General features: G+C 36.5%; 1 protein-coding gene across 2 annotated transcripts in view; it reads left to right on the top strand.

The window, feature by feature from the left end:
• Positions 1–14,304, top strand: part of SLC12A2 (solute carrier family 12 member 2) — a 52,351-nt gene extending 38,047 nt beyond the window's left edge. The window contains exons 16-27 of one of the 2 annotated variants that reach the window (XM_054003408.1): positions 286–397; positions 2,600–2,740; positions 2,944–3,050; positions 4,832–4,911; positions 6,193–6,330; positions 7,042–7,089; positions 8,579–8,701; positions 8,864–8,975; positions 9,452–9,538; positions 11,365–11,500; positions 12,063–12,130; positions 12,879–14,304. In XM_054003408.1, the coding sequence (XP_053859383.1) occupies positions 286–397; positions 2,600–2,740; positions 2,944–3,050; positions 4,832–4,911; positions 6,193–6,330; positions 7,042–7,089; positions 8,579–8,701; positions 8,864–8,975; positions 9,452–9,538; positions 11,365–11,500; positions 12,063–12,130; positions 12,879–13,014 (1,288 nt within the window). In that variant the 3' untranslated portion in view covers positions 13,015–14,304. The remainder of the gene's footprint in view (positions 1–285; positions 398–2,599; positions 2,741–2,943; positions 3,051–4,831; positions 4,912–6,192; positions 6,331–7,041; positions 7,090–8,578; positions 8,702–8,863; positions 8,976–9,451; positions 9,539–11,364; positions 11,501–12,062; positions 12,131–12,878) is intronic. The other variant, XM_054003409.1, reaches the window with a different exon arrangement.
• The last annotated feature ends 3,900 nt before the right edge of the window (positions 14,305–18,204 follow it).

Here is an 18,204-nt window from a genome sequence, read left to right as displayed (position 1 = left end):
TCTTATCTAAAATCTGTTCTTGAACTTTTTAAATGTGTAGATTTTCAGATTTAATGGGATTACTGAATTTTTATGTGATTAGTCATAAATCAGCTGACAGTTGGGTAACAACTGATCTCTTCTTAATTTAACATAGTCTTATCAAAGTGGATGAGGTTATTACATTTGCAATGATGAATATGTTGTTATGGCTAATATTTGGAAGAAACTTTTCTGTTAATAAAGAAGCCACAGAACTCCAGATTAATTCTAATTCCAATCTTCTTTTTTCCCTCTTAATTCTAGACCTCAGTGCTTAATTATGACAGGTGCTCCAAATGCACGTCCAGCTTTGCTTCACCTCGTCCATGCTTTCACCAAGAATGTGGGCTTGATGATCTGTGGCCACGTACATATGGTAAATTTATTCTGTCTTTACTTTATAAAAGTTACCTTGGTGGTTTCTTTCTTCTGTCTTCTTTGGGGTTTGGTTTGGTTTTTTTAACCTGTTTGACTTCATTTCTGGCTAATGTTTAAGTTTTGGGTTGTTTATTTGTTCATTTTTTTTCTTTAAATGAAAGCATCATTAGACATTAAGAAGTGTACAAAGAGATTTACACTGGTAAGTTTTGCTAAAATATGGGTTATCAGTATGCCAGTTAGGTGTACTACAGGGGAAAATTTGTAAAAAATCAGTACCTTTGATAATTTGATGCTTAAATGCTGAAGGACCTTTTACATTGTGAGATTGATTCCCTTGTAGAGTTCCTAAAAAGTCTGGGAGAAAAGAAACCTTCTTGATAAGGGAAGTCAATATCAGTTTAGCTAATAGCTAAAAATTGCTTTTAAACTTCCAAGTAGCTTTTTATTCCTTCAGTTATCAGATTAATTTAATTGTCAAGTGTTTCTTCTTCCCTTTCTAACCAGCCCCAGATATTTCACTAAGTAAACTTGGGTTGTTCTTGTCAGAATATCAAGGGAGGATGTTTTTGCAGAGGTGGTGGTTCTTCAAGGATATAATTCTAACAGTTCTTTATAATTAGTGTCTTATGTGGCAAACTTAAGAGTGGTTTTGTGATGGTGAGAAGGAAGCAATTTTCGAGTAACTTTTCTTCAGAATCAGCTTGTCATGACTTGTGTTGATTGAGATATAGGGTTGCTGTCATACAGCGATCTGTACCAGAACTTCCATTTAGCTGCAGAGAGGCTGTGGCATCTCTGATAAACTTAGATAAATGCATTTTACCACACTGGAATTGGGAAGTTTTGCTTCATATCTTAAAGCTATGTCACGTCACATCACATCACATCACTAAGAACATTTAAGCAAGTGTGTGACTAAGAGATGTAATCCAGGACTGACACATGTCACCTACCCAGACTTCTGCAAGGCCTTCATCACAGTCCCATGTGACATTGACATCTCCAAACTGAAGAGACCTGGGTTTAAATGGTGTAGGATTGAGTGGAGGAGGAGTTGGCTGGATGGACACAGACAGGGAGTTGTGGTCAATGGTTCCATGTCCAGCTGGAGGCTGGTGATGAGTGGTGTCCCTCAGGGCTGTGTCCCTGAGGGGGTCTTCAGTACCTTCAGAAGTGACACAGACAGAAAGAGTAACTCCTCAACAGGTTTCCAGCTGAGGGTGCAGGTGACACACCTGAAAGACTTTGAATAAAAACATGGAATTACTCTTAAATGTGTTTAAGTTTATTACACTTACCAAGTATTATTTTCTTCTGGTCTAATGAACAGATTAGAGCAAATCAAGTTAATGCAGTTGACATATAGATACTCTGTCTTAAAGAGCTTTTAATTTCCGTCTATATAAACTTAATATTTCAGTGAATATGAAAAGACAAACAGAGTAGTGGTAGGGAGATAAGATATTACAGGTGTGATCACTACCTTTTAAAAGTAGGGCTATACAGAAAAGAATGAGGTTGTATTATCCTTCTTGTAGGAAAGCAACTCTGAAGATTTTTTGGTAGCATATATCCTTTCCCTATTTAAAATTACTTTCTTACAGGAAGGGTGGCACTGCCTCATTCTTCAGTAGCTTTGACCATTTGGTTGAGTCTGTATCCTTCTGCAGAAACTGGGCTGCTGTGTTCTTGGTCACTCCTCATCCTGTATTCTGCATTTGATGTCTAGGAGGAAGACAAAAGATTCACCCCAACAGAAATGACATAAAGTATTTAAAGAGGAGGTGACTTTGACTGCAGGATACAAAGACTCTCATAAAGTGTAATATTAAGTCATCTTGCATCTTTGTATATTTTTTTACAAAGCCCTTTTCTTTGAAAACTATGTTAATGCTTTGGAGGACAAGCTGATGCCCACCCCCTGGGGAAGAGGGTTGTGCGCTGCAGGAACACGATTGCTAAAATTTGAGCAACCCTCTTCCTAAAGATGATAAAAGTTTTTCAGTTTTTGCTGCTGATAATGCCTGGTATTTTGTGGTTTGGGGCGTTTTTGATAGTGTGCAAGCATGTTTTGAGGTTCTCTGAATTTGAATTCATTTCTAGCAGTGACTAAAAAATAGGGAGGGACTTTTTACTCCCATTATTCATATTCCTAATTCTTGTTCCCTCCCCTCTTATTACTTCCTTCTCTTGAAAGGGTCCTCGGCGGCAAGCCATGAAGGAGCTATCAACTGATTTGGCTAAATATCAGCGATGGTTAATTAAAAACAAGATGAAAGCTTTCTATGCACCAGTGCATGCAGAGGACTTGAGGGATGGAGGACAATACTTAATGCAGGTATTTTAAAAAAAAAAAATTAAAGTGCTCAAGATGCACATCAAAATCAGAAGAGGCTTTATGCTTTGAAATACATTCCTTTAGCAAAATTATCTTAAAGCTTTGATGAAAAGTACTTTATTATTCTCTGAAGCAGAAAAAAGAACCTTTAGTTGTGTCAGTAACACATTATTATTTTATAAAATGCTTCTTGTTCTTCTTAGGCTGCTGGTTTGGGTAGAATGAGACCTAATACCCTTGTTGTTGGATTTAAGAAAAACTGGAGACAAGGTGATATGAGAGATGTTGAAACCTATATCAATTTATTCCAGTAAGTAGAAAATGCAACGTTTTAGCTGCTATGTTCCATTTTAGTATGTTTGGTGGTAAGAAAGATCTTAGTTACATGAAGTCTCTTCCAAGTGGACCTAGATTTTCCATTCAGCAGTCTTGGACTCCTTGGGATTTTTCTGATATGGAAATTAATAATCAAGTCTGTATAGTTTAACCAGAGTAGAAATCTCCATAATAACTTTCTGTATCAAAAAAGAGTTGTGGCAGAGGTCTGAGGTTTCAGAGCTCCTGTCTGAGAAGGAGGAGAAATACTTTACTGACAAGATACACAGCACTGACACCCAGGCTAGTAGAGAAAGGAGAAGAGCAGAGAAATCCCAGAGTAACTTAACAGTACTGACAGGCAGACCAGTTGTGGCTAAAAAATTAATAAGCGTAACTTGTGCTGCTACCCAAACACTTAAGGAAAAAAACAATGCTTATTTTACTTACAGAGGGGTTTTTGTGTTCAGCTGAAGTGCTGGTTAACCCTTTCTTTGTGCTTCATATTTCTCATTTTCTTTTAAAATGCTTCTAAAAGAGAGAGAGGATGGGGCTTTAGGCTTTACAGGCAGATACTAGTAAAGGACCACAAAAAGTCATCTCACTTCAGTCTTTAAGAGAAGAGAAGGTGCACCAAGTACAGTGGAAAAATAAGGAAACATGTTGGTTAGTTTTTCTTTTTTTTTCCTATTTTATTTTGGGATGGTTTTTGCAGGAAGATCTGTCAAGGTCAGCAAGTCATGTGGTTCTCCACATCCCTAAAGAAACCTCAGGAGGTAATAACTGCAGGTCAAATGTATTTCTGGAAAACTAAAAGTTTCTGAAGTACACATTAGAAACATATCTAATTAATTAATTAATTCATTAAATAATGAAATTAAAATGCTCACTAATAGATAAAACAAATCTTTAATCAACCTCAATTTTTCTTGCACTTATTATAGAATACATTGATACTTCAAACATTTCTAATCAAGTCTTAGTTCTTCTAAAGGAAAGTGTTTAATTAGTGAAATCCTGAGAAATTCTTCTGTGGAAATTATATGGGAGGGAGTTCTCTGATTTGTGGTTGTTTGTACTGAACAAGGTATTTATGTGTAAAGGGTTGTGATTAATGACTAATGCAAACTGTATGATACGGTTAAGTTCATCTTTCTCTTGCCTTATATTTTGGAGCTGGGGTTGTTACTAATTTTACTCCACTTTTATTCAGCAATTTATTCAGGGTTTTTGCTCTTTTCTACAGTAATGAAGTTCTGCCTCTTTATTTTTGACTGGAGTAAGTTTCACCTTTATCAGACGTAATGGAACTAGGCACATTATAGCTAACTTACAGCTAATTTGATATTAAATGGCATCAGCTTACGTGTTTTTAATACCCAAACATTTTGGAAAGATGTCAGAAATCTTTAGTTCTCAGATCAAAAAGATTTACTCAAATCCCTTTTTTGATGGATGAAGATAAAAATCTAAATTTCTTGGTGGATCTTACTGTTTGTGCAGAACTTGAGTGACCTGTTCATGTAGATTTTATTTAATCACTGTTTACATAGCAGAGAGAGGGAGGAGAAGGAATAGATATCCTTTCTAAATATTATTTTTCCTAAAATTATGTTCAGTTAAATTTTGGAATTGAAACTGACGTTCTAAAGCAAATTTATAATTTGGGACTTCCAACAGCAGTGCTTAATCACTGGAATTTGTTCAGGGAGGGTGCATTTTTCATTTGGAAAAGAAAAAGGTTTAAAATACTTTATTTTTGTCCCTTTTGTTTAGTGATGCCTTTGATGTTCAGTATGGTGTAGTTGTCATTCGCCTCAAGGAGGGCCTGGACATTTCTCACCTTCAGGGCCAAGGTATGACTTTGTTCCACCTGGTGAATTTGCTGTTCTAATTCCCTTCTAAAACTGTGTTCTGAAAATATTAAAGCTCAGTAAAAAATCATCAAAACACCATTGCTGTGATACAGTAAAATTCAGTGAAATTAGTAAGTCTGAATTGTAAGATAGTAACTCAGGGTCAGCAGCAGAACTTGGATTTTCTGTGTTTCACATTTTTATATTTACAAATTGTATACAGCTGCTTCCAGAAGATCTGCTATTTTTCTGAAACTTAATTAGTGATGCTGGCAAGTTGGCATCAAATATTTGGGGCTCAAGCCCAGAAATTGTAAAATCACAACAAACACTGCAATATGCAGGAATGCCATTGAGTTTGGTGTGGGTTGCCAACCCCCTCACAGACTAGTTTAGGGACTCTTGAGTAGTCTGATTCAAACTTGGAAAGGTTTTCTGTGTAGAAGACTTGGTTAACAGTAGATTTTTTAGGTGGAATGGTGTAATTTTAGTTAAATTCCAAGCCTGTGAGTTTTGGTGCAGCTGTCCTAATTTGATAATGTGCAATTTGTTTGTGGATCGCTCCATACAATGCTGCTACCATGAGGAGAAATGACACAAGGAGGGGCATCCCCCTGATAAAGGAGGTTCCTTCACTGGAAAAGATGATTGTTTTAGTATTTTGAGAGAGTCAGGGAGCCTATCACCATGTGCAAGAGGGCAGAGGAGTGGGAGAACCTTCAGTGTGGAAATAACACTGCTGAAAAAAAGGGGAATGTAACACCAAGGTGTCAGAAGGATCTTGGTACCCACTGAGGAATCTGTGAGTTTGCTTCTGCTCTGACAGCTGCTCCACAGAAGCCAAACCTGGAAAAAAAGGCTTGGCAGTGAGACAGACACTTGGTCTGTGCTGTGCCTAAGGCTTATCTTCCTCTTGGAGATAAAAGCAGAAATGGAAAACATTTCACAAAGTGATTGGTTTTTTTTCCTCTTCTAGTAGTATTTCCACAGTGTTATCTAGTCCTGTTTTTAGACTCTGGGCATGCAATCAGCTACCACAGCCTGGGAAAGTGACAGAAAATGACAGCTGTGCTCAAGGAAGGAGCCCCTTTGTGCTCTGAAGGAGTTTACAGAATATTTTAGTGTTGTTTTCCCCCCTCCTGCCCTCTTTGCTGTGGTCTAACAGTTGCAGCAGCTTGTAATTAATTTTAAACAGACTCAGTATAGTCATATCAATGTACCTCTGTTGATGCTATTTGTAACAATTCAGTGGTTTCTAATAGGTTTTTTGCTTTCACAAAGATTTGCTGTCATCCCAAGAGAAGTCTCCCTGCGCCAAGGATGTCATAGTAAAAGTGGATTACAGCAAGAAGTCTGAGACAGACACTTCCATAGCTTTTGCTCCATCATCCAGTGAAAGAACTCCCACTCAGCGCAAAGGTAACTACTGCTAGTTAGCAATGAACCTTAAATTCACTCTTTCTCTCTCTCATTCCTCTCTCTCTTTGCCCAGAGGTTATTTAGGGGATTTTTTTTGTCTGTGGAATAGAAGTATTACACTTTTATAGATGTTGATGTCTAATCTTTTAAGTACTTTGGGTCAGATATTACCAGTGTGTAAAATAAATACTTGTCCCCTACATAAACCAGGTGGTAGGCAATGACTTACAATGGATTTTTTTTTGCTACTGAGTTTGAGAGACAGTAAAAAGTGCTTGAGGATTGTGCCCCACATCTTACAAGTGATGGGAAGGCTGCTAAAGTTATGGAGGTTTTTAAATCTCCAACTAGAATATTATTTGCATATTAACAGATTCAAATCATTCAAGATACTTTGACATGACAATACTTTAAACTCTTTAAAAATTTACTCTTTTCTTTATAAAGAAATAGTCTTTATAAAACTTTTTTCTTATAAAGCAAAAACCTTAATAGTTAGATGGGTAGTGGAGGTATATACAATTTTTTTTGAAGTACAAATGAATCTTAGGATTTGGTAGACTGCATTTGTGTGATTTTCTCTGTGCAAAAACACCTGCTTCATTTTGCACTTTGTTTTCTAATAATTTTAAAATTTACATTTGTTATTGTGTTCATTTATATCATGAAGGAGATTAACCTTTTTATTTTGTATTTTTAAAAACCTTCCAGATGAGGATGAGGATGGAAAGACTCCAACACAACCACTGTTGAATAAAGGCAGGCATTTTCCATCATTTTGTGTTAAATCATTCTTTCTCATTGTTGATTTTAGTTTTCCTTTTGTAATTCTTTCTACACCTAAGTACCATAGAGGAAAATACCAACCATGCAATGTTTATTTGTTTCTTCTTATCTGCTTTAGAATGTGCTTCATCCTTGGGCACCAGGCTATGGAAAAAAAAATAAAACAACATTGTAGAAATTCCCAGAAGAACTTGCTACTGAGAAGGGATTGTACATTAAGTGTAGGAATTAAAAAAAATAAAAATTGAAAAGCTCTTTTCATAAAGTTACATTTGAAATGTATTCATGACCTTTCGGCTTTCTCAGTTCTGTGTCTCAGGTGTCTGTCTGGGTCCTTGCTTGGTTCAGGAAATACCATCTGATGGTGTAGTGGAAGTGCTCTCAGTTTATTCAGCGTACCTTCCAAACTCCTGGTTATTGCTCTGTTATTTGGAAATAGTTCAAAATCCTCAAAATTAAGGCTTAGTACAGCTACCCAGTGAGGTGAACATGTTGAAATAATGCAAAGTAGTCTTTCAAATCAGCATTTTGAGAAATTACCTAAGCAGTTTTCAGTTACTTGTTCTGAGTTAATCAAGTATTTTTGCCTTAACTGCAATTCATCTGAACTGGTTTGACATTTTCTTCGTAATTTCAGCAGCTAGAAGTTTTTGTGTTTTAATAATGGAAAGTGAGATTATATCTTGAAGCGCAAGATGGCAGTTTGGAAGAAGTCCAGTATGCAATAAAGTAGTATATTAATGTAAATCAGTCACAGATGTGCCCTAAATTAAAAAAAATCCTAATAAAATAAGGACAGAGACAAATGTCAGACTCCTGGCTCTTGCTCAGACTGAGGTTTTAATTAAGATAAAGAGGTTAGGGGTTTTTTCCCTCCAGTTCAAAAAAAGGGATCTGTATTATTCTAACTGAAAATGCTATTATTGGCTTGTTCTCAGTAAATCAAATAACTTTGTTATGCAAAACAGTACTTTTTGCAAAAGGGCCCAATATGCATAAGTAGCTTTTAATTTCACCACGTGCTTAAAGGAAATCTGGATTTAAGGAGAGAATTGCTTAGGACATGACATTTAGTTGTGAAATCAGTTACCTACATATTTTTAGGGGAATTCTGTCATTTGCAAGAGGTAGAGTGCATGGCCTAAAGCTCTGGAGCAAAGTTAATTAAATTGTCCAGGCAAATGTCTGCCTCAGTCTATGTAGGGACTTCACACATCCTTTATTTCTCAGATGCCTACTAAATGACTTCAGCTGCTGAAATTAGGAGTCTCTAGACACCCTAAATACAGCCAGTTAAGTTTATATTCAGTCAATCAAACTTTGGAGTTGGCTTGGGAGGGTGTAAATGAAAATTTCAATTTAAAAGTAGGTATATCGCAAAATGTTAAGTTGCATTTGATGATTTTCAAAGTGATTAAGCAAAACACTTCAAAACCAAAATTTTACCATTTATTTTTTCCAGATTCAAAGAGCTCATCCTCTCCTTTAAATGTGGCTGACCAAAGACTTCTTGATGCCAGTTCTCAGTTCCAGAAGAAACAAGGCAAGAGCAATATTGATGTCTGGTGGCTCTTTGATGATGGAGGTAATGTGTTTTATAACTTAAAACCTTTAAATGTTGATTAAAAAATATATCGGAGTAATTCTGGATTAGTTGTTAATAGCTATCTGTCAGTTAATACAAAATCTGTACTATTTAACGAAGTGCAATTTTCTAAATTTGTCTGAAATTCTGTTCAAATAACAGGTTTGACACTGTTGATTCCTTACCTTATCACAACCAAGAAGAAGTGGAAGGACTGCAAGATCAGGGTGTTCATTGGTGGAAAAATAAACAGGATTGATCATGACAGAAGGGCGTAAGTTTGCCTTAAAAATTCCATTTCAACTGCTAATACAGCATGTTACACATTAGATTACTTCTCTTCCTACTTGCCTTTTTTCAGTTGTTCTTTGCTGGAGGTGTGATCATATTCTATTGCCTTTCTGAAAAAAAGGTTTTGTTTCCCCCAGATCGTTTTTAGATGAGTTACCTCAAACTAATTTTCCTGCACTATTTGACACTATTTCCAAATATTTTCTGAGATCATCTTCAAGGGAGAGCTCTTCTGTTATTTTAAAGCCATAAAACTGTTTGGGTTTTTTTTTTTTCCCCAAAGCATGTTGTTGATTTATAGTCATATGCCAAGTCAGTTTGATTTTTGTCCTTGTTACATTTAAGATGTCTTTTTTCTGTTTCTTAAACCAGTGGTTTTTATTACCAAACAACTATCTGTTTAACCTGTGAAATAATTAAAACTATGATCATGTATAAAGGCTTGTTTTTCTGATGCAGAATGGCTACTTTGCTCAGCAAATTTCGGATAGACTTCTCAGATATTATGGTCCTTGGGGATATTAATACTAAGCCAAAGAAAGAAAAGTAAGTCTCGAAACACATCTTGTTCATTGAATTTGTGATGTCTTTAATTTAGAACACTTCATTCTTTCATTTTGGTACAGAAGATCCTGTGTTATTCAGTGTTTCACAGAAATGTGGGAAATTAATTAACAATAACTCTGCCAAGAATATAGAAATCTGTTTTTTTTTTTTAATATCTGGCCCTTAGATTTTAATAATAAATTCAGAAAAATGAAGTTAAAAAAAAAAAAAAAACACCCTGAATTTCTGGAGTAATCTTTAAGAAGAGAGATGTTTACCAAAAATTAAATTATCTGAATCTCATAATGTCTTCGTTAGTGTAACAAAGCTTGGTCTTGAAATAGCCTGATTTGAGTTTTTTTTTTTTTTCCTTCTCTTTTTTTAACTTGGTTGGACATTCAGTGTACACAGGAATGATCATACATATGATATTTCTTACTTTCAACTTCAAAAAAGCATAGATGGCTTTCAGCACAAATTTAGAACAGAATGTGTATGATCTAAAAATATCCTCCTTTGCCATTATCCTCCTTTCTCTTCAGGCCTTCTTGAGTATGCTGAAGTTGTAAAAATATCTTTTATATGGGCGTGCATTTATCTGAGAGTCTTGATGCACCATGAAAATTGGGAAGTGTTACTTTAGAACTTGGCTAAATGCTTAAGTTAATGTGAGTTCTTTTGTACCCTTTCTAGTATTTTTTTTTTTCTTAAATGTATAGAATACACTGAGCAGCTGAAACAAAGGAAAACAAAATATTTCTGGCACTCTAGTGCTTTTGGGTATCCAGTTTCCAGGATCCTGCTGCTGTGAAAGGTGCAAATTCTGATGGAGTAGAACCCATTTATGCATCACATCTGAGATCCTAGAATCATGTGGAATTACTTTTGTTTAATAGAAATGATCCATGGATTACTTCTGAGAGCATTTTTCTTTCTGTCTCTGTGGATACATCCCCACAACATATCCAAAATATTTCTAAATACCATTTAGGTATTAACAACAGCTGCAAACCAAGTGGAGGAAGATTAATTTTCAACAGGTGCTGTGCTGTAAAATAATGTTATTATTAGATCTCCTTTTTGCTCAGCCAAAGAATAGCAGATCACATTTGTTTTTTCTTTTGATTAAGGTGAAGACCATTGTCCATTGTACAGTACAGACCACCAAGGGTAGATATAAAGATGTTTTGTTTGTGATATGGGTATTTCCTTGAGGAAATGTAGGTAAAAAAGTAGGGTAACATGAGTTCTTCTTTCCAGCAGAAATTAATTCCTCCTTGATCTTCAGAAGGTTTTATTCTGAAGTTCTTGCTCTAAAGTCCTGATAAATTCAAAGTATTCATATTCTTACAAGCGCAACAGGAAGACTAAGTTAGATATCTGTGTTTTTTTCATTTGAATGTGGCTCCTGGACTGTACTGGAAAGAGATAAAAGAAACAAAGTAAAAAGATCAAAGCCAGAATCCTAACAGCAGTGGCATACTTGAGACTTGATAGCTGATTTTTACTGTAATATGTAAATTCCTTCTTCAAAGTTAGTTCTCCTAGTTATTGTCCCTTTTTTAAGGATAGTACTGTTTCAGCTTTTAAAATTAGAGGTAAATTTCTGAACTGAGTAAAGCATTAATTGTATGGTGAATTGTTTGCTGAATCACGACATCTGCGTGTGCAAAAAGCTGATTGGATGTTCTAACTGCAAGAGGCAGGGGAAAAAAACTTCAGTTCATCTTTACATAGCAATAAAACTTAATTTCTGTTACTATGAAAATAATCTTTGACATAAAAACTCCTATCTGCTCTAATGTTTGTTCATTTAATCCTTCCAGTATTGCAGCTTTTGAGGAAATGATAGAGCCCTTCCGACTTCATGAGGATGATAAAGAACAAGAAGTTGCAGATAAAATGAAGGAGGATGAACCATGGAGGATAACAGATAATGAGCTTGAGCTTTACAAAACAAAGGTTCTGGCATTTTTTGGAATGTTACATCTCTTAAATCTTCCTTCTCCTACTTCAGTTGTGGTTGTGATAACAATGAGTTAATTCCTGTTATTCTCTCTTACATAGTAGTTATTATGAATAGCAGATAAAAAGTAGCATCTGGAACTATTTAGATGGTTCACAAAGGCAAAAAGGTTCTGCATTTGAGAATAAGCAGGGACCAGAATGGTTTCTTACAGTATGTAAAGGTTTGATGTCTTTACCAAGCTATTGTGCATCTTAGAGACAGAAAAGTATTTCTTCTCAGGTGTTTTCTCTTTGCGTGAGAAAATAAATGGCATCCTCAAATAGGGTAGCAGTTGGCTTACTTGCACATTCTGAGCTTGCTGCTTGTTTTTTTCCCAACCTTACAACCATAGGTTTTTTGATAACGAGGAGTTTCCACACTGAGTTGGAAGTACCTGCTTTTTATTAATTACTTATTCCAATTTGTCACACTGTTTTCCTTTTCTTTATATTTTTAAAGATTTTTTGCTAGTTTTTAAAGAAAAGCTGTTCCTAACAAGTTTAATTTTATTTACAGACTTACCGACAGATTAGGTTAAACGAGTTGCTGAAAGAACATTCAAGTACAGCTAACATAATTGTCATGTAAGTAAATTATTTTAATTTGTGGTGTTACCTGAATTGATATGGAGCTGTAAATCGAAATATAAGTGTAAATATTGATCAGGAACAAGTCTTTGCCTTGGCATATTCAAGATTTTAGTGCTGACTGTATTTATTTATTAGAAGTATGGAGTTGCCATTCTGCTGAAGAAAAAAATGTTCTTTTTAGTGTTGTGCTTTTGATTATGCTGCTTTAGTTGATCACCCCCACATTTGTGGTGCAGCTCAGGATTCTCACATTCTTTCTACTCCTGTGTGCAGTTACTCCCCTCTTGCTCAAGTCCTTCCTTTGATTTCCTTTTCTAGAGGATCTCTCTAGGTAAAATTGTCATTATCCTGTTCACAGATTTTTGGGGGATTGCTTTTAGTGTGAACAAGCAAGAAGCAGATTTTTTTGTAGGTTGTAGATTTCTTACTGCTGTATTTTAAAATGCTGAAGATGAGGAAAATGTCCTCAGCTTAGGGGAATTCTGCATGAAGCTGTCTGAATATCAAATGGGTTAACTGGCCAAAACTGAGGGGGAAATAGATGTAAATGCCTGTGATGTTTCAGACACAAAGTTTCAACTCATTAATTCTGAGGAGGGAAAAAAAGTAAAATTAAAAATATTAGGAAATTTGACTTAACATTTAGATCTTTCTAGAATCATCTGTCATACTTATTACAATCTGACTTGTACCTGGCCAGGTTTTTCGGCTTAATGAAAGTTGTTTCCCTTGTGGCTTGCAGGAGCTTGCCAGTGGCACGGAAAGGGGCAGTTTCCAGTGCACTGTACATGGCCTGGCTGGAAGTTCTCTCTAAAGACCTGCCACCAATCCTCCTCGTTCGTGGGAACCATCAGAGTGTCCTCACCTTCTATTCCTAAGAGTACTGCACGTGGCACATCCGTGATGAAATGGTACTTGCAGTGCCCAGGGGAGAGTGACTGCCGTGGTCTAGAGCTCATTAACATCACAAAGACAAAAAGTGACTCTTCTTTCACTATTTCACTGACTTGAAAGCACACAAGGAAAGTCACTGTATTTCTAAAGTTGTGACATCTTCAGTTTTATTCTATATTTTCTGTAATTTAATCTTGCTTAATGGGGGAGGATTCCTTGTTAGACTGAAGAACAAGATGAGCTTTTTGTTTGCTATTTGAATAGCAGCAATAAAATGTTGTATTTTTGATCAATGAAAGGATTATAGATTTATAAAAGCCTTTTAGCCTTGAGGTGCCTTCTGAAATTAACCAAATCTCACCCATACATCCTATTTTGTAAATTTATATAGAATGTCAAAATCTGCCTTCAACTAAGAGTTTCGATCAGACTTCCTTTAGTTCTTAGTCTATTCCATATTACAATAAAAATGAATGCTGCTTTTCAGTCTTCCATTGAGCTATTAGTTCTTAGTACTGTATGTTTTTTATCATCAGAAAGATTTGGGGGTTTTTTTGTTTGTTTGTTTGTTTGTTTGTTTTAATTATTATATCTGTTAGATTTAAAGGTGGGAATTGGGGCAGGTCAATTGAACTAAAGCAAATCCCTGATGTTACTGCCACTAAGTTTTGTAACAGTTAAAATAAAACTAGTTCTGCTTCTAGAGAGGGTCCTTTTTCTCAAATTTGACAGTGTGTACAACTTTGGCAGTAGTCTGAGACAGACAGCTGATTTTGTCTACCTTGGCAGAGGGTAGTATCCTTAATCTTAGCTCTGCTGTGGAATCAAGCTCATCTTGCTGGCTGAGGCTACTTATCTTAATACAAATTAGAAGAAAATAAAAGACCTGTCCTAGTTCTTGGCCTCTTTTGTTTTAGTGTCACTTTCAACTTATTTTTGAAATAAAACTCGACTTAAGGCTTGAATGGGGATAATAAAAGCAATGTGATGCTATCTAACAGAAAATAGTAAACACTATGTGGAATTGTACTATCCAGTATGAAATGTAAAAGCTGCAGTTCTCTCGCATTTTTCAATAAATGGTTAAACGGACCACTGAAGTTCTTAGGGGAGGTGTTTTTAGGTCAATTCATTCAGTTGTCAGAAAATGAATTTAGTCTTATTAAATAATACTCAGGTTTTATTGTCTACCAATTTTGATCTATTCCATACATCCTACTTTATACATTTTCCATGTTCAATAAACTGCAAGTCTTGTGTGCCCTTTCATTGTATATTTTGGAAACTTCATCATTTAGTCTACTGCAAACACCTGCAAAAAGAAATTTCACTTGAGCCTTTGTATAAAGGTTAGTAATGTGAACTGTTTTTTAAATTCCTAATATTTTTTGGATAGAAAGGATTGCCTAAAAACATTTCACAAGCTTTTGATAATAGCATTGGACATGCTACTGGATCAGTTTACCAGTGGGTGAGTGACTTTCATTTAAGGATGCACAGAAAATGTTTTTTGGGTTTTTTTGTTTTTTTTTTTTTTTTGTTTCTTTGGTTTGTTTGAGGGTTTTTTTGGTTTGGTGTTTTGTTTGTTGTTTTTTTTTTTTTGTTGTTTTGTTTTTTTTTTTTTTTTTTTTTTGGTTGTTGGGTTTTTTTGTTTTTTTTTTTTTTAATACTGGATCAAATTGAAATGCAACTGTTCCTTTTGAAGGACAAAGTATAATCATTGCGTGGCAAGGTAGACCTTCAGCTTCTTGTGATTAAAGATAAAAATATACTGTGCAGTGTAGACTCATGTCAAGTTCTTGGTAAACTGCAAAAAATCCTTTTTTTTTCTCTTTTTTGTTTTGTTTTTTTTTTTTTCCTCTTCTGTCAATTGGATTTGAGATTATGGAATCATTTCACTTTTTCAAAACTTCTAAAGGAAAACAAACATGCATGTCTTGATGCTAAGTGTGAGATAACTGATGCCAGCATGAACACAGCTTGTTATGATAAAACATTGTAAGACAAGACAGACTGTGGGGTCGAAGCGATGTTTCCTTCCAGGTGAGGGGACGTGGATCAAACTTACCAACATAAATATCACAGGTTTTACAGTGTTTTGTAGGGGATAAGGTGGTCACATTGTGCATATGGAATCATTGCCACATTTCTCTTTGTTTTGTGGGTAACATTCTTTTGAGCAGATGGACAGTTTGGCATGGACTTAGTGCTGCTATCTTAAAAAAATACAAAAAAAACAAAATGTGCACAGGTACACTTATTTAAAAAGGTTTATTTGCCCATTCAGGAAACCATTGCTTGTGATCTGTAACACAACACAGAAACCAAATGAAGTGTGTGTATACATGCATATATGTGTGTAAAATTATATAAAGTATATCTAAATATGCATAATGGGGATAGTTAAGGTCATGTCTGTGAAATACCATAGGATGCTTTTCACATGCACTCTCAGGAGTCCACTAATGCTAGAAATGAGGGCAAGCTCCAAGATTATTTGCTCACTTAAATTTGAACAGTTAATGGTAATTGTCTGCAACAGATGTCAGTTAGTGGCAGTCACTCCAGCTCATGCTTTGATTTTTGAAGCCAAATTTACTTACGTTCCAATCATCATTAATTGCTTGGAAAATTAAATCACTTACACATGGCAATTCATACCTTCTTAGAGATTAGGTTCCTTCGTATGGGTTTAGAAAGACAGTAATAGCTGGTGAAAATCAATTATTTATTTGTTCACTTGTACTTAGGTTTCCTTTTACATACATTCTTTTTGTATGCTTTTTTCTGACATTTTACATATTTAAAAAAAAAAACTGAAAATAATTTAAAATATTTGAGCGTTAGTGGGTCGTGGCCCGCTTGGTTTGAGGATGTAAGATTTGACACTGTACTGTAACTGTCCCACACAAATGCTTTTCTAATGTTTTAACGTAATTATTGCAGTTAATACTTTGTACCAGGGGGATGTCACTGCAATAAAGGAAGTGAATTCAGTACAACTCTCTTGTCTAACAAAGTTTTTGTTTTGTTTTTTTTTTTAATGGGATGGGAATAATGTTCGTAATTCAACAGGTTAATGCTGAATTTGAGATTCATGCTGAATTTGATTCCTGACGTGAATATGCTTATTGCATCCATCTAAAAATTACCTTTGTATGGCAATTTGCACAGGACCAGTGGAGCTTAAAGCAGTTTGTGTGTCTGGTGTAAGACTGAAACCATCTTGTGTTTTTGGGGAGGAATGTTTGCTTCTCATAGGTCTACAAACAGCAGTCATTGTATAAGAAATTAACTGTGTAAAATTGTAAAACCTTGTAAAATTTGCCATGGCTTGCCAGACAGCACAGAGCCATCCTCAGCCCCTGGTGTGTCTCAGCTGCAATGGTGGTATCTGAAAATCTGTTCCAATTCATTTTGCCCCTGAATACACAGAAGGACTCTCTTAACTCATCCTTCTCCCATTAAAATAGAAGTCCACTGGGACATGAAGTGTATTGGGAAAAAACCTTCTTAGACTCTTGCAGAGTTGCTTTGTAAGTAAGACATGTTTGTCCGTAACATCAGTACACTCCACTAAAAAGTATTGTAAGTTTGAAGTTTAAAAGCATAAAGGAAAGGTGAGTTCTGTTGTTAAAATCCTACAGAACACTGACAAACTTCATAATCTTATCAGTTTTGGTATTTGATCCCTGTTGCATTCAGAGCTCTTCTGCATATCCATTGTTAGTAGTGTTTAAACCTCAGGAGTGAGTTTGGAGGCCACTGGGAAGGCAAAACTTGTTAAAAATGCCCTGCCAGCTCGCATGGCATTGGCTCTACCCTGGTTTATTCTGTGAAGAGGCAGAGAAGGTTTGTAGCAGCTTTTTCTAGATCCTCCTGTTTGCTTGGAGCAGGGTGAAGAGGTGGATCTGAATAATGACATTACCTTATGCTGAATTCATACCTTAGTGACCTCAAGCATGCCTTTGAAGGTAAAAAATGAGGATTTGATCACGGTCAATCCCATCACTTTGCAAGAGAGTGAAGGCTCACACTGCACAGAATGAGTGCTGTGATTTTGTTTTAAAACAAGGAAGCAGGACGCCCCTCACCTTGGTGTTTGTTCTTCACCAGACCCGTTAAAATTCCCACACAGCCCCTGTGGGGTCCAGTACATCCCAAAACCTGGTTTGTGTTCAGCTGGGGTGGGAGCCATGCTTCAGGCCAGTGCAACCACACAGGCAGCAAGTGGAGCATCTCAAATCCTTCCTGCTGTTCTGCCTTTGTGTGCTGCAAAGGTTTCCAGAGTTTCAGAGTTAACTCTGGGTTAGGTTGATGGAGGCCACTGCCGGTGTTTAGGACAGAGAGAGCTGGTCCAAAGCTTTGAGGGTTAACATGGAAGGAGAAAATGGTGACACAGTGGAAGGGAAGATGTTTCATTCTCCAAACCACCCCAGGGAAGATGTTTCTCTTGAAGTACAGGAGGCTTCCTACGCCCTGAGGTGCATGTGGAGCTGACAGACTGTGCTTCATCCTTGGGGCTCCTCTGGACTCGCTGACAGCTGCACCAACAGAAGTTCCCAAGGGAGCCTGTGCTGACTCTTACACCCCTGTCCTTACTGATCTGAGAGCAGAAGGAACCTGAGAGCAATTTCTTTGTCCTGTGGTCTACCTGCTGTCTCTTCCAAAAAACACTGGCTTTCTCTCTCCAGGAGCCCTCTCTGCACCCTGCCTGCACAGCCAGCTTTAATTGCACCTCACAACACAACAGGGACCGGGGAAAGGAAATCCCTCAGGATTTAAACTGTCAGGCTGTGTTAAGTTAAACTTTTCAACACATCTTTCTCTAAAGATCTCTCAGTAGTGAGCCAGTCTACAGAGAGAAAGCAGTGAAGGCCTGCAGGGAAATGTCAGCCTGCTCTGCCTTGCTGATAGTGATGTAAAAATAAAAATAAAGCAGCCTGTCTTGTGGCCCTCACAGCCCTCTCACCCCCGCTGACAGCAATTAATGGCAGTAGCCCCTGGCTCTGAGAGATTTGCCTCACAATCCTGCTCCCTGGGATCTGGGGAAAACTGACCCTGCTGAGCTGCAGCCAAAACAAACTCCAGCATGAGGTTCCATGTCCAGGTGCATCCCCTGGTAGCCCCTCAGATCCACGCACAGCAATACTAAAACTCCTGCTAACGAACAT

This window comes from Vidua macroura, chromosome Z, assembly GCF_024509145.1.
Source record: "Vidua macroura isolate BioBank_ID:100142 chromosome Z, ASM2450914v1, whole genome shotgun sequence".
Classification (NCBI taxonomy): domain Eukaryota; kingdom Metazoa; phylum Chordata; class Aves; order Passeriformes; family Viduidae; genus Vidua; species Vidua macroura.
The sequence above is the reverse complement of the archived record's forward strand: the minus strand, read 5'-3'. Positions and strand labels throughout refer to the sequence as shown.